At 39.0% G+C, this 15,818-nt stretch overlaps 1 protein-coding gene across 3 annotated transcripts in view; it reads right to left on the bottom strand.

The window, feature by feature from the left end:
• SKA2 (spindle and kinetochore associated complex subunit 2) overlaps positions 1 to 15,723 on the bottom strand; it is a 47,228-nt gene extending 31,505 nt beyond the window's left edge. Inside the window, exon 1 of one of the 3 annotated variants that reach the window (XM_045488204.1) lies at positions 15,603 to 15,723. In XM_045488204.1, coding sequence (XP_045344160.1) covers positions 15,603 to 15,635 — 33 coding nt within the window. In that variant the 5' untranslated portion in view covers positions 15,636 to 15,723. The other 2 variants (XM_045488205.1, XM_045488203.1) reach the window with 2 other exon arrangements.
• Between the last annotated feature and the right edge of the window lie 95 nt (positions 15,724 to 15,818).

Genomic DNA, 15,818 nt, shown 5'->3' with positions numbered 1-15,818 from the left:
TATGCACAAGCACCAGGTTGCAGACATGTTATTTCCAGCAAATAGTAACATCAAAGCAGAAGAAAATGAGCAGAAGCTCCAAGTTCATCAGGTTCTAATATGTAGGCTTATAATTATTACCATTATTATTATTATTATTATTATTATTATTATTATTGTACTACCCTACAATTATTAGGGTAGTACACATACGCAAGCCCTTGCCTATAAAAGATTGGTTTTATCAGTTGAAGGTAGTCTATTTAACTTTTTTAAAGCTTTCAGAATCCTAGATTATTTGTGTTAAGTGTTCTATGGACACATAATGGACTACAGGGCCAGATTTTCAAAATATATTTAACAAACTTGGTTTAGAAAAACAATAGTCCAAAAGATATATCTACAAAAAAATACCTATTTTACCTATGTCTTAATAGTCATAGAATTGAAGGGTGTTTTTCATTTTACATATCTGTCTTCTAATAAATTACAATGAACATATATTACATGCATAAAAATTATTTAAAGCAGTTTTTTTTTAGAGAGAGAGCACGCACATGAGCAGGGGAGAGGGGCAGAGGGAGAGAGGGAGAGAGAGAGAGAGAGAGAGAGGGAGAGAGAGAGAGAGAGAGAGAGAGTCTTTAAGCAGGCTCCATGCTGAGTGGGGAGCCTAATGCAGGGCTCAATCCTATGACCCTGTGATCATGACCTGAGCCTAAATCAAGACTTGGACACAACCAACTGAGCCACCCAGGTGCCCCAAAAGCAAATTTTTTTGCGTTTAAGGGCATTCTGTGTACTAAGTCACTCTTTACTTAAAGATCATTGGGGTGAGGTACCTGGGTGGCACAGTTGGTTGAGCATCCGACTTCAGCTCAGGTCATGATCTCAGTTTGTGAGTTCAAGTCCTGCGTCAGGCTCTGTGCTGACAGCTTGCTCAGAGCCTGGAGCCTGCTTCAGACTTGATGTCTCCCCCTCTCTCTGCCCCTCCCATGTTCATGCTCTGTCTCTCTGTCTCTCAATAATAAATAAACGTTAAAAAAAAAATCATTGGGTTGCGGACTTCAAGCTGTATTACAAAGCTGTAATCATCAAGACAGTATGGTACTGGCACAAGAAAAGGCACTCAGATCAATGGAACAGAATAGAGAACCCAGAAATGGACCCACAAACATATGGCCAACTCATCTTTGACAAAGCAGGAAAGAATATCCAATAGAATAAAGACAGTCTCTTCAGCAAGTGGTGCTGGGAAAACTGGACAATGACATGCAGAAAAATAAACCTGGACCACTTTCTTACACCATACACAAAAATAAACTCAAAATGGATGAAAGACTTAAACCTAAGACAGGAAGCCATTAAAATCCTAGAGGAGAAAGCAGGCAAAAACGTCTTTGACCTGGCCTCAGCAACTTCTTACTCAACAGGTCTCCAGAGGCAAGGGACAACTAAAACAAAAATGAACTCTTGGGACCTCATCAAAATAAAAAGCTTCTGCACAGCAAAGGAAACAACCAGCAAAACTAAAAGGCAACCAATGGAATGGGAGAGGATATTTACAAACGACATATCAGATAAAGGGTTAGTATCCAAAATCTAGAAAGAACTTATCAAACTCAACACCCAAAAAGCAAATAATCCAGTGAAGAAATGGGCAAAAGACATGAATAGACACTTCTCCAAAGAAGACATCCAGATGGCCAACTTACACATGAAAAAAATGCTCCACATCACTCATCGTCAGGGGAATACAAATCAAAACCACACTGAGGTACGACCTCACACCTGTCAGAATGGCTAACATTAACCACTCAGGCAACAACAGATGCTGGTGAGGATGCAGAGAAAGAGGATTTCTTTTGCACTGCTGGTGGGAATGCAAACTGGTGCAGCCACTCTGGAAAACAGTATGGAGGTTCCTCAAAAAATTAAAAATAGAACTACCCTACAACCCAGCAATTGCACTACTAGGTATTTATCCAAGGGATACAGGTATGCTGTTTCAAAGGGACACATACACCCCAATGTTTATAGCAGCTCTATCAATAATAGCCAAAGTATGGAAAGAACCCAAATGTCCATTGATGGATGAATGGATAAAGAAAATGTGGTACACAAACACACACACACACACACACACACACACACACACACACACACAATGGAGTATTACTCAACAATGAAAAAGAATGAAATCTGCCATTCACAACTACGTGGATGAAACTAGAGGGTATTATGCTAAATGAAATTAGTCAGTCAGAGAAAGACAAATATCATATGACTTCACTCATATGAGGACTTGAAGATACAAAACAGATGAACATAAGGGAAGGGAAGTAAAAATAATATAAGAACAGGAAGGGGGACAAAAACATAAGAGACTCTTAAATATGGAAAACAGAGGGTACTGGAGGGGTTGTGGGGGGGGGGGGGATGGGCTAAATGGATAAGGGACATTAAGGAATCTACTCCTGGGGCGCCTGGGTGGTTCAGCCGGTTGAGCATCCAACTTCAGCTCAGGTTATGATCTCACGGTTCATGGGTCCGAACCCCACATCGGGCTCTGTGCTGACAGCTCAAAGCCTGGAGCCTGTTTTGGATTCTATGTCTCCCTCTCTCTCTTTGACCCTCCACCACTCATGCTGTCTCCCTCTGTCTCAAAAATAAAATAAATAGGGGCGCCTGGGTGGCTCAGTCGGTTGAGCGGCCGACTTCGGCTCAGGTCATGATCTCTAGGTCCGTGAGTTCGAGCCCCGCGTCGGGCTCTGTGCTGACAGCTCGGAGCCTGGAGCCTGTTTCGGATTCTGTGTCTCCCTCTCTCTGACCCTCCCCTGTTCATGTTCTGTCTCTCTCTGTCTCAAAAATAAATAAACGTTAAAAAAAATAATAATAAAATAAAATAAAATAAAATAAAATAAAATAAATAAACATTTAAAAAAAAAAAGGAATCTACTCCTGAAATCATTGTTGCCCTATATGCTAACTTGGATGTAAATAAAAAAAATAAATAAATAAATCAAATTAAATGGTAAAAAAAAAAATCATCGGGGTTGGGGCACCTGGCTAGATCAGTTGGTAGGGTGTGACTCTTGATCTCGGGGTTATAGGTTTGAGCTCCATGTTGGATAGAGATTACTTAAAAATAAAATCTTTATTTAAAAAAAGAAAAGATCATTGGGGTTTCCAATGCCTGTAGAATTGATCCCAACTTTTAGTATAATTTTTCACAAGATGACAATAACATGCTCTTCATCAGTGCCTCACATCTTACAACCTCAGCTACACTGAATTCATCGTGCCAAATATCCACGCTGTTTTTTAAAATCACTGATTTCTGGGGTGCCTGGGTGGCTCAGTCATTCAAGCGTCCAACTCCTGATTTCAAGTGCAACTTGGCTGGAATCTGGTGCTCTAGGTTAGGCTGAGTTTGGTGGCTCTCATTGCAGTTCTATTGCCAGGTGTCTCTCATACTCTTTGAACCAGAAGATAATTCTTCTCATGGAGATAACAGGGTTAGCAGAAATACACAAAGCCTTTCAAATTCAGAGTTGGCACACTGTCCACTCTATCCGTATGTCACTGGCCACAGCACATCCAGAAGCAGGGAAATGTACTTTGCCCATCACGAAACCATGTGGACACAGGTACAATCTTCCAGTTACAAAATAAGTAAGTCAGGGGTATGTAATGTACAGTATGGTGACTATAGTTAATATTGTATCGTATGTTCGAAAGTTGATGAGAGCAGATCTTAAAGCCTTGTGAAAAATTTAAATAAGTAAAAAAGTAGAAAAATATATAACTATGTGTGGTAATGGAGTTTAACTAGACTTACTGTGATCATTTCACAATATATACACATACTGAATCACTATTTTGTACATCTGAAGTTAATATAATGATATATGTCAATTATATCTCAACAAAAACCACAATAGAATATGGATCCACAGAAGAGTAAAGAATTGGGGTGAATCATTCACTTTACTAGAATACTACTATTTTCTTTGGGGGAAAGAAAAAACCAGAGTAGGTCACTGTGGTACATGTAAATGATAGACATGGTATTATTACAAGAATATTCAGATAAACATTCCTTTCGGTTATTTTTTTTAGACTTCTCGTTTATGCTATCTTACATGAAATAAACAGGGCAATGAAACATGTAGAACACAAAAATCAATACACAATGACAGAATCAGAAGTTAAATTTCAAAAAAAAAAAAAAGTTAAATTTCCCTATAGTTTACCCAAAACCTGAAGTGTATGTATATAAAGATTTTTTTAATTAAAGAACATAGGTTCATGATTACCACAGAACATAAATATATAAAATGTTTAGGAACATAATAAAGAAAAACAGTGTGGTAGAAGTTTTCAACTTAAATTAGCTACAATATTGATATAATGGGTTCTTCATCTCAACCTTACTGCTCCCCTTCTCAACACTGCTGACCCACTGGTAGTTTCCCCCAGTCGGGTAACACCTCTCATCTCTAGCCTTTCACATGCACTGCTTCCTTTGCCTGGAACATTTACTGTTTCCTTCACTGGCTAATACCAGCTCATCGTTGAAGTCTCAGATTAAATTTCACCTCTAACAAGAAGCCTTCCCCAGATTAGGTGCCTCTTTTCTTTTCTTTTTTTTTTTTTTTTAATAAATTTTCTCCTCTGCTTTCTTTCCTTTTTTTTTTTTTAATTTTATTTATTTATGTAATCTCTACAACCAACAACGTGGAGCTCAAACTCAGACCCCCAAGATTAAGTGTTGCAGGCTCCTCTGACTGAGACAGCCAGGTGCCCTTAGGTACCTCCTTCCAATGTGCCCCGCATAGAACCTGGTATTTACTTGTCCCATCATGGCATCTGTCTCAATGTATTTAATTTCTCTCTCAGATAAGTTTCATAACATGTTAATATGTTATACTTTAGTACTAGCCTGCCCTAGTAACACTTACTGAAAGTATGAAGTACTATCATTTACAATTAGGCAGATCAAGTGGAGAAAGGAGGAATTTATAAAAGTTACAAAACTCTCACATTTCCTAACAAAAATAAATAGTTCTAATAATGTAGGCATATTTTACAATCAGTCACTACATGAAAATCTTTTTTTTTTAAGTTTTTATTTAAGTAAACTCTGCACACAAAATGGGGCTCAATCATGACCCTGAGATCAAGACTCACCCATTCCTGGGACTGAGCCAGCCAGCCACTCCTTACTAAATGAAAATCTTAGCAAAAACTGAGATTATTTCCTCATTGATAAAATGAGAACAAAAACATTGAGTCATAGAATCAAGGATTGACTTATTCAAAGTTTTAAAGTGTTACATACTGGGGTACCTGGATGGCTCAGTCGGCTGAACATCCAACTTCGGTTCACGTCATGATCTCTAATTCGTGAGTTTGAGCCCCACATCAGGCTCACTGCTGTCAGCACAGAGCCTGCTTTGGATCCTCTGTCTCTCTCTCTCTCTTTTTTGTTTTTTTTTAATTTTTTTTTTTTCAACGTTTATTTATTTTTGGGACAGAGAGAGACAGAGCATAAACGGGGGAGGGGCAGAGAGAGAGGGAGACACAGAATCTGAAACAGGCTCCAGACTCTGAGCTGTCAGCACAGAGCCCGATGCGGGGCTCGAACTCACAGACCTAGAGATCATGACCTGGCTGAAGTCGGCCGCTTAACCGACTGCGCCACCCAGGCGCCCCATGCTCTCTCTCTTTTTCTCTCTCTCTAAATAAATAAACTTGAAAAAAATTCTAAAATGTTATATATTGAGACAAATTAGAAGTATAACCTTTTTAAAATCTAATTGAAGGGGTGCCTGGGTGGCTCAGTTAAGCATCAATTAATGCTTAATCATTAATCAATTAATGCTCAATTAAGCATCCTACTCTTGATCACAGCTCAAGTTATGATTTCACAGTTCATGGGTTCAAGAGCCAAGTTGGGCTGTGAGCTGACATCAAGGAGCCTGCTTGGGATTCTCTCTCTCTCTCTCTCTCAAAATACATAAACTTAAAAAAAAAAAAAAAAAAAAAAAGCCTATTTAAGAATAAATTTGGTCCTGGAGCCTGTTTCCGATTCTGTGTCTCCCTCTCTCTCTGCCCCTCCCCTGTTCATGCTCTGTCTCTCTCTGTCCCAAAAATGAATAAACGTTGAAAAAAAAAATTAAAAAAATAAATAAATAAATAAAAAAGAATAAATTTGGTGGCTCCTGGGTGGCTCAGTCAGTTAAGTGTCCAGCTTCTACTCAGGTCATGATATCTCACCATTTGAGGTCATGATCTTGCGGTTCACGGGTTCGAGCCCCATGCCAGGCTCTGTGCTGACAGCTCAGAGCCTGGAGCCTGCTTCGGATTCTGTGTCTCCCTCTCTCTCTGCCCCTGCCCTGTTCATGCTGTCTCTCTCTCTCTCAAAAATAAATAAACAAAAAAATATTTTTTTAAAGAATAAATTTTATTTATCGGAGATATTAATATTGAAACGTTGTATTATATTTGGGTAACAAATGTAAGATTTTTTTGTTTTAAAACTTTTACTTTGCTCCAAGGAAGAAGAAAACTTCCCACTTGATTTTAAATGGGTTCATATGTATGGCCTCTCATACCCTATTCTTTAAATCAAAGATGTGTTCACATCAAAAATACAGTTTAAGAGGCATCTGAGTGGCTCAGTTGGTTAAGAGCCCAACTCTAGATTTCAGCTCGGTCATGATCTCGCCATTCATGAGTTCAAGTCATGCATTGGGTGAACTCAGCTGAGCTTGAGCCCAGCTTCAGGTGAGCTTGAGCCCTGCTTCAGGTGAACATGAGTCCCACTTAGGGTGAGCCCCACTTCTCTTTCTCGCTCTCTCTCCCTCTGCCCCTCATGGGATTCTCTCTGTCTTTCCCTCTCTCTCTGCCCCTTGCTCACTTTCACCCTCTCTCTCTCAAAAACAAACAAACAAACAACAACAACAAAAAAAAAATGGGGATGCCTGGTGGCTCAGTTGGTTAAGCGTCTGACTTTGGCTCAGGTCATGATCTCATGGCTCATGGGTTCCAGCCCCATGTCAGGCTCTGTGCTGACAGTTCAGAGCCTGGAGCCTGCTTCAGATTCAGATTCTGTGTCTCTGTCTCTGTCTGCCCCTACCCTGCTTGCTCTCTCTCTCTCTCTCTCTCAAAAATAAATAAAAACATTAAAATAAAATTTTTTAATGAATAAACATTTTAAATGAATGAATGAATGAATGAATGAATGCCAAAGAAGAAAACAGCCACACTGGAGGCAAGGGAAGTAACTCAAAGACTTTATATACAAAATTTGGGAATAAAATGGTTTTATCAAAAGCAGTCATGTTCTTCATCCCCTACCAAATGATGTCCAAATGATGCCTAATAATATCTCAACTATCTTTCTTCCCTCTTGCATCCATTCTTCCAGCTTTTAAGGACATTTGTTTAACAAATAGCTTACTTTTTTCTGAAATTCAATTTATTTGCAATACACATTATAACAGTTTTGGTCTATTTTTATGATCTAGAGCACTAATAGAAGTCATACTCCACAGGTTATAAAAAGCTTATAAACAAGACCTATACACTGAAAACTAAAAAACACTGTTGAGAATTATTTTTTAGAGAATGAGAGACAGAGAGAGAGAGAGAGAGAGAGAGAGAGAGAGAGAGAGAGCACGTGCAGGTGCAAACAGGGGAGGTGCAGAGGGAGACGAAGAGCAAGATTCCCCAACCAGGCTCAATCTCATGACCATGAGTTCATGACCTGACCCAAAATCAGGAGTCAGATAGATGCCCAACTGACCAAGTCAACCAGGTACCCCAGAGAGAAATTTTAAAAGATCTAATAAATGAAGAGATGTTAATTAATCAAAAAATTCATTATTCTTAAAATATCAAATCTCCCCAAATTATTCTTTAAATTCAACATAATCAAAATCCCAGCAGGCTTTTTGGTAGAAATTGACAAAAAAACAAAACAAAACAAAACAAAAAACTTATTTGAGATGCAAAATAATTTAAAATTTTTAGAAAACAAGAACAAAGTCTGAGGCATTATATTAGATGATTTCAAGACTTACTATAAAGCTACAGCAATCACGACAGTATGATATGACATTAAGGAACAAAATAGTTCAAAAATAAGTAAACCAACCCATACACACTTGTTCAACTGATTTATTACAAAGGAGCTAAGGTAATTCAATGGGGAAATGATAATCTTTTCAACAAAGAACAAGGGAATATCCATATGGAAAAATAAATAAAAAGAACTTCTACTCTCACTTAATACCACATACAAAAATTAACTCTAAATGGACAGAGATCTAAATGTGAAACCTAGGGGCACCTGGATGGCTCAGTTGGTTAAATGCCCCGCTCTTCACTTTGGCTGAGGTCACGATCTCACAGTTGTGGGTTCAAGCCCCATATCCTGCTCTGTGCTGACAGTGTGGAGGCTGCTTGGGATTCTATCTCAGTTTCTTACTGCCCATCCCCCACTCAGGAACTCTGTCTCTCTCTCTCTCAAAGTAAACTTTTAAAAAAAGTAAATAGGGGCACCGGGGTGGCTCAGTCGGTTAAGCGTCTGACTTCGGCTCAGGTCATGATCTTATGGCTTGTGTGTTCGAGCCCCATATTGGGCCCTGTGCTGACAGCTCAGAGCCTGGAGCCTGCTTTGGATTCTGTGTCCCTTCTCTCTCTGCCGCTCCCCCACTCACACTCTGTCTCTCTCTCTTTCTCTCAAAAAGATAGGTAAACATTAATAAATAAATACAAATAGTTAAATGTAAAAACTAAAACTACAGATATAAAAGAAACATTTGTGACCTTGAGTTAGGCAAAGATTTGTGAGATAGAACACAGAAACCATAATCCATAGAAGAATAAATGTGTAAATTGGACTTCATCAAAATTTTTTATGTGAGAGGGTAAATAACAGAGAAAATTAAAGGGCTCTCATAATAATTAAAAAGACAAACATTTCAATTTGAAAACTGATTCAAAGATTTCAACAGATATTTCACTAGAGAAGATATATCAACTGCAAACAAGCACATGAAAAGATGTTCAATATCATTAGCCATTCTGGAAATGCAAATTTAAACTAATGAGATACCACTACACAACTACTAGAATAGCTAAAATGAAGAAGACTGACAATACCAAGATACCAAATGTTGGTAAAGATGTGGTGAAACTGGAACCCTAAATCACAGCTTTGGTAAAGATTTCAGCAATTTCTTATGAGATGAAGCATATATTTTATCACACTACCCCAGAGAAACAAAAACATTACGTCCAAACATTACAAAAAACATTATGTCCAAAGACTTATACCACAATGTATAAATACGACAATAACTTTATTCATAATAGGCAAAACCTACAAACATCCCAAAATCCATAATCTAGTAAATGGATAAACAATTTGTAAGTCTATAGCGATGGAATACTACGCAGCAATGAAAATGATCTAACTACTAATATGTACAACAACATGGATGAATCTTATTGTGTTAAGTGCAAGAAGCCAGGCACAAAAAACTGCAAGTTATAAATGATTCAATTTATGTGAACTTCTAGAAAAGGCAAAACTAGAGATCAATGATTGTCAGAAAGTTTGAGGGGAGGAGGTTGACTACAAAGGGGCAGGAAACGTTAGGTGATAGAAATGTTCTTTCTATACTATGTCTGTGGTGGTGGTTACATGACTGTTCACATTTGTCAAAACTCATCAAATTGTACAACTAAATTTGGTAAGTTTTATTGTAAGTTATATCTCAAAATCAATTACAAAAAAAGTAATGAATGTATACTTTATTATATTTCATTATTACAAAAAAGAACTTTAAAACAAACATTCTTAAGTTTTAAATTCAAGTACAAACTACATAGTACACAAAATTAATACCAAATAAGATTCGGGGCAAGTTATCATATGAAATATACAGCAGAGATTGTTTTCATCACTTACTAATTCACCTTAAAACTCAAAAAAAAAAAAGATTTGCCAGAACCTATCCAAATCTGTGATAGAAAGAAGCAAAATACAAAGCACTACTCATTTAAACAAGCCATAACAACTCTAGCTATAATAAGTATTATGTCAGTGTGTTTCATAATGCATTATGACAGTGAGCTTTTAGTTAAAAAAATTTTTTTTCTTCAAGTTATGACTTTCTAAAACATACACTTTGGGTAATAAAATTATATACTTTTTAGTAACAAAGGTTGTAATAAATTACTCACAGATAATGAAGAAAGATGTAAGGCAAGAATCAAAATTCTGGTGTGCATTCTGCTTTCAGATGCTTTGACAATACTATTGCACTGCTAGCTGTAAAGTACAGTAGTGCAATAAAGTCAGAGCATTCGTTAGCAGAAATTGGTAGGAAAGGAACACAAAAGCATCTTGCATCAGTTGAAGCTTCAGTGTGAAAAGAATTTAAAGAAGGGCTGCCATTTTGTACAGAAGACACCCCAAACCTAAGAATATGTATATCAATGTTAAAAAGAATTGAATTTAAATATCAAAATACTAGTTTTCTGATGACTGACCTATGATTAATATTCAACAGAAATCTGTAGAAAGGAATTGTGTAAATACGTCCTAAGCTTTAGAAGTTATTAACATGGGTATTGTTGAAACGTTAGGACTGGTATTAGCAAAACCAGTTATAATTACTACCAAAGCAAAGTTGTGAAAAAGATTACTGTTCTTGAGACCTGTTGGTTAGCTCCCCATAGCAAATGATTAAGAATATCAGAGAAAACAGGGGCACCTGGGTGGCTCAGTCAGTTGAGTGTCCAGCTTTTAACTTTGGCTTGGGTCATGATCTCACTGTTTGTGGGTTCAAAGCCACATTGGGCTTTGTGCTGGCAGTGTGGAGTCTGCTTGGGAGTCTCTCTTTCTCCCTCTCTCTGCCCCAGTCCTGCTCATGTGCTCTCTCTCTAAATAAATAAACAAACAAACAAACAAACTTAAAAAAAAAAAAAGAATATCAGAGAAAACAAATGAAAAGTAAAATAAGTTTCTCAATCTCTAAATGCCCAATCTATGTTTCTTGAATCTAAACTACATTACATACTAAAAAGCTATAACTGGGGTGCCTAGGTGGCTCAGTCGGTTAAGCGGCCGACTTCAGCTCAGGTCATGATCTCGTGATCCATGAGTTCGAGCCCCACGTCGGGCTCTGTGCTGACAGCTCAGAGCCTGGAGCCTGTTTCAGATTCTGTGTCTCCCTCTCTCTGACCCTCCCCTGTTCATGCTCTGTCTCTCTCTGTCTCAAAAATAAATAAACGTTAAAATTTTTTTTTAAATAAAAAAAAAAGAAATAAAAAGCTATAACCATCTTATGGCTTTTTATCTCAAGAGTTTACAGATTTCCAGGGAATTAACGTCTCCTAAACAAGACTTCCTAATAGAATACTATGGAAGGAGATTTTAAAATTTCAGTTAACCCCTGGGCGCCTGGGTGGCTCAGCCAGTTAAGCATCTGAATCTTAATTTCAGCTTAAGTCATGATCTCACAGTTCATGGAATCAAGCCTGGAGTTGGGCTGCACCCTGAAAGCACAGAGCCTGTTGGCAACTCTCTCTCTCTCTCTCTCTCTCTCTCTGCCCCTTCCCCACTTGTGCACATGTACACACATGCTCTGTCTTTCTAAAGCAATAAATAAACTTTAAAAAATATGTAAATAGGGCCGTCTGGGTGGCTTAGTCGGTTGAGTGTCCAACTCTTGATTTCAGCTCAGGTCATGAGCCCGGGGTCATGGGATCAAGCCCATCAGGTTCTATGCTGAGCGTGGAGCATGTTTGAGATTTTCTCTCTCTTTCTCCCCACCCACTCTGTCCCTCTCCCCTGCACTCTCTGTCCGTAAAATTAAAAATAACGTATTTTTATAAATCGATAAATAAATAAAATTTCAGTTAACCCCTAAAGATCTTAAATACAGGAAATCATCTCCATTTCCTTCCAACAGAAAAATCAAGGAGAAAATAATATATGGTACAGGAGGAGTTTCTGAAATTTTAAGAATCCGGTTTTCTTGGATTCAAGCCAATTATCACCATCCTAACCTTTTAACTGGTAAGACACCATTCAAAAGTCAGATGTAGGGGCGCCTGGGTGGCACAGTCGGTTAAGCGTCCGACTTCAGCCAGGTCACGATCTTGCGGTCTGTGAGTTCGAGCCCCGCGTCAGGCTCTGGGCTGATGGCTCAGAGCCTGGAGCCTGTTTCCGTTTCTGTGTCTCCCTCTCTCTCTGCCCCTCCCCGGTTCATGCTCTGTCTCTCTCTGTCCCAAAAATAAATAAACGTTGAAAAAAAAAAAATTAAAAAAAAAAAAAAGTCAGATGTAAGCCCAGAAATAGAAATATTATGATAGTATAACATTGTAGTTTTGTGCACAATCACTTGTGGTACCACAAAAGAACAGTGGACAAATATCACTCAATCAGTACGTGACAGGGAAAAAGAGAACAAAGATCACAGTACAATGAGTTTATTCCCCCATTAATAATGTTGATTGATGCAAAAATACTTTCCATTTTCACTAATCTTTCTTTAAATCAGCTACTTGGTTAGATTGAACCTCCTAATTTGAGTTAGAAATGAACTCAAATTCAGGACAACTGGAACATGAATGACTAGACCTCAAATCCTAGGCCATACAACTCACGTATTAGAACAGTTCAACTCTGCTAGCCAAGGATCAAGTTTTAAGGAAAGTATTCATAAATAAATAAATAGAAGTATTTAAGAGTGAAATGTTTAATTTTCTGAATTAGAAATTAATCCAAATGAGAAAAATATGAAAAATTTTTAGAATAAGAGGATCCAGGCTATCTACAAAGTGAGAATACTTTATTTTCAAAGTTCAGTAATACACATTCTCTTTCACTTACTAAATTTTCTTTTCTTTTTATAAATTTTTTTTAATATTTATTTTTTGAAAGAGAAAGAGTGAGTGGGGGAGGGGCAGAGAGAGAGGGAGATACAGAATCTGAAGCAGGCTCCAGGCTCCTTAGCTGTCAGCACAGAGCCAGAGGTGGGGCTCCAACCCAGAATCATTAGATCATGACCTGAGCCAAACTCAGATGCTTAACTGACTGAGCCACCCAGGGGCCCCTGATTTAATAAATTTTCAAAATTAGTTCCTCAACAAATCCTTTATTCAAGTAAGGTAGAACCAAAACTCAGAGGATTGTACAGGAAATCATTTCTTTCTAATCTTAGAAAATAAACCAGTTCATAGATATAGCACATGGCAAATCTGAAGATGAGATGCACCATCTTTTACTATTCAATCAATAAAAAGCAGTGATAACAAAACTGTAATAGTTCAAATACATTTTTTAAACTAACGATTATGGAAACAAACTAATAACTGGAAGTGGGGGGAGGGGAAGGCTACCACTAGGTTACTTGCAAGTAATTTAAGAAGACCTGCTTTCTTCTCTTCACCTCTTAAAAAGAATTTTTAAAAACTACCCAATCATTCATACACTTAAAAGTTTAAGAGCCTGGCTACCTCAAAGTTTTCTAAAACCTACTTTTTTCAAGATGTACACTTAATCATTTTCCCCTTAAATTGTGTTCAATCTAAACATTTAAAAAGGAAAAAGAGGGGGCGCCTGGGTGGCTCAGTGGGATAAGCGTCGGACTTCAGCTGAAGTCACGATCTCACAGTTTGAGAGTTAGAGCCCCATGTGCTGACAGCTCGGAGCCTGGAGCCTGCTTGAGATTCTGTCTCCCTCCCTCTCTGCCCCTCCCCCGCTCATTTTCTCTCTCTCTCTCTCTCTCTCTCTCGCTCTCGCTCTCTCTCACTCTCTCAAAAAAAAAAAAATAATTAAATAAATAAAAATTGTGTTCAATCTAAAAAAAAAAGTCCTGTGAGAATACTGACTTTCATGCAGTCAAAAAAACTTTAATTGGTACCTCAAAAATAAACAGTCAACTTAAGGGGGGAGGAAAACTGTTAAAAGCAGAATTAGTATCATTTAGCATCTTACAATTAGGCAGAAATCTCCATCTGGAGGGAGAAATTTAGAATGGGTAAAAGGGCAAGATGATGTTAAACATTGATGCCGGTTGACAAAATCAAACTAGGATACTTGACATATTTTTGGTTCTTTTGTTGCTTTAAAGGCATTTCATGATTTAAAAAAACCAAAACTCTGAACTGAAAGTTCATTATTACAGGTTTGGAAAGCGGCAAAAACTTCCTTCTTCACTGCCATTCCCTCCCACCCCATTTCCCCCTACTCCCACAAAGAAAATTAAAACTCAAAATTGTTAGAATCAACTGGAAAACTTCAAGTCGAATTTGTACGGGAGAACCGCTACAATTCATTAATACATCAGGAGAAAATAATAAGATGTATCAAGCTCTCACATTTTCTGGAGGTGGGAATCAGGGTATGGTACTCAGTTTCTTCCAGGATCACTACAAGTGTAGATGCTAAGTGACATAAGGTTCAACTTGGGGAGAGCAACGCTGACACAAATGATATCTAAATTGTAATGCCAGGGTATGGGAGGGCGGGGGAGGCGGGACGGGCGGTTTGAGACGGAGAGGAAAGATTTGAGCTTTTTGAATTAATTGTTATTTTTCTTTAACAAAAAACCGACAGGAGCTCAATGGTGGGCGCGTCCTCCAAATTCCTCATTTTAAAGAAAGCCAGCCCAATTCAAACATAGTAATGCAGGGAGGGGGTAAGGACTGAAGATAGAACAAGGGGAACTAAGAAGAAAAAAGCGCGGGCGATCTAGCTGGTAGTCTAGGAATGGGAGAGAGGGAATAAAGAGAACAAGTCAGTAAAGGATCCATAGAAAAAAACTAGGACAGCCCTTCAGCTTGGCGCCCCGGAGCAGGCCAAGCAGCCGCCTGAATCCTTTCCAATTATTCGCCCGCGCCCCCTACTTTCATAAATGAATGAAACTCGGCAACTCGAAAGCAGGGTACCTTCCTTGTCCCAATTCCTCCCGCGCTCCAAGAAAGGAGCTCGAGGTTCAGGTCCCCATCGTTCACACCTTTCCCCCACCCAAGGGCTACCACCTTCGATCCAAACATATGTTGGCCTTGGAGCTTCCTCGACCGCTAAGAAGTTGTGCACGCGAGTCTAGAACCTTTCTCAGACTTTCTCAACCCGCCTTGAAGAACGTGAACGGCTCTGCCCTAATGGGATTTCTCTCCGCCCCCCTCGGTTTATTCCCTACCTCACCTTCCATCCCCCTTTCTTTGAGTGTGAACGACCTCTCCCCTTCTTGGAGCGGTTAGGGTCTTTTGGGGAGAAATGCAAAAAATGCTGCCTGCACGAGCCACAGTTCCTTGAGGGGCGGAAAGGTTAGGGCACGGAACAAGGAATTCCAAAGGCCCAGCTACCTCAGCATCTCCCGCCATTTCCCTCACGAGTTTCCCGGATGTAACCCCTTCCCCCGCGGCGGTTAAAAGAGACCAGGCGGCTGCAACTCCCTTTGATACAAGAGGAGGGAACTTGAATCTGGTCCAGCTTCTGCCGCCCAGGGTTTCAGGCGACTCGAAATTGCATCCCACCTTGGAGGCCATCCGAGAGAAATAAGCTACCCAGTAGATCTCCTTTACTTTACACTCACCATCAGTTCCAGCTTATCGACCTCCGCCTCCATGTTGAATAGTTGACATTCCTCAGACCGCGGCAGTGCTTAAGCCGCAAACCGTGCTAGCACTGAGGGTGCCTATTGGACAGCTGTCACTCAACGTCTCACACTCATTGGTTCCCCTGCTTCACTGGCGCCCGCCCATTGGCGACTAAGTAACGCCCCTCCACATGAAACACCTTCTCCAGTTGG

Source organism: Leopardus geoffroyi, chromosome E1, assembly GCF_018350155.1.
Source record: "Leopardus geoffroyi isolate Oge1 chromosome E1, O.geoffroyi_Oge1_pat1.0, whole genome shotgun sequence".
NCBI classification, from domain to species: domain Eukaryota; kingdom Metazoa; phylum Chordata; class Mammalia; order Carnivora; family Felidae; genus Leopardus; species Leopardus geoffroyi.
This window is presented reverse-complemented; position numbering and strand designations above follow the sequence as displayed.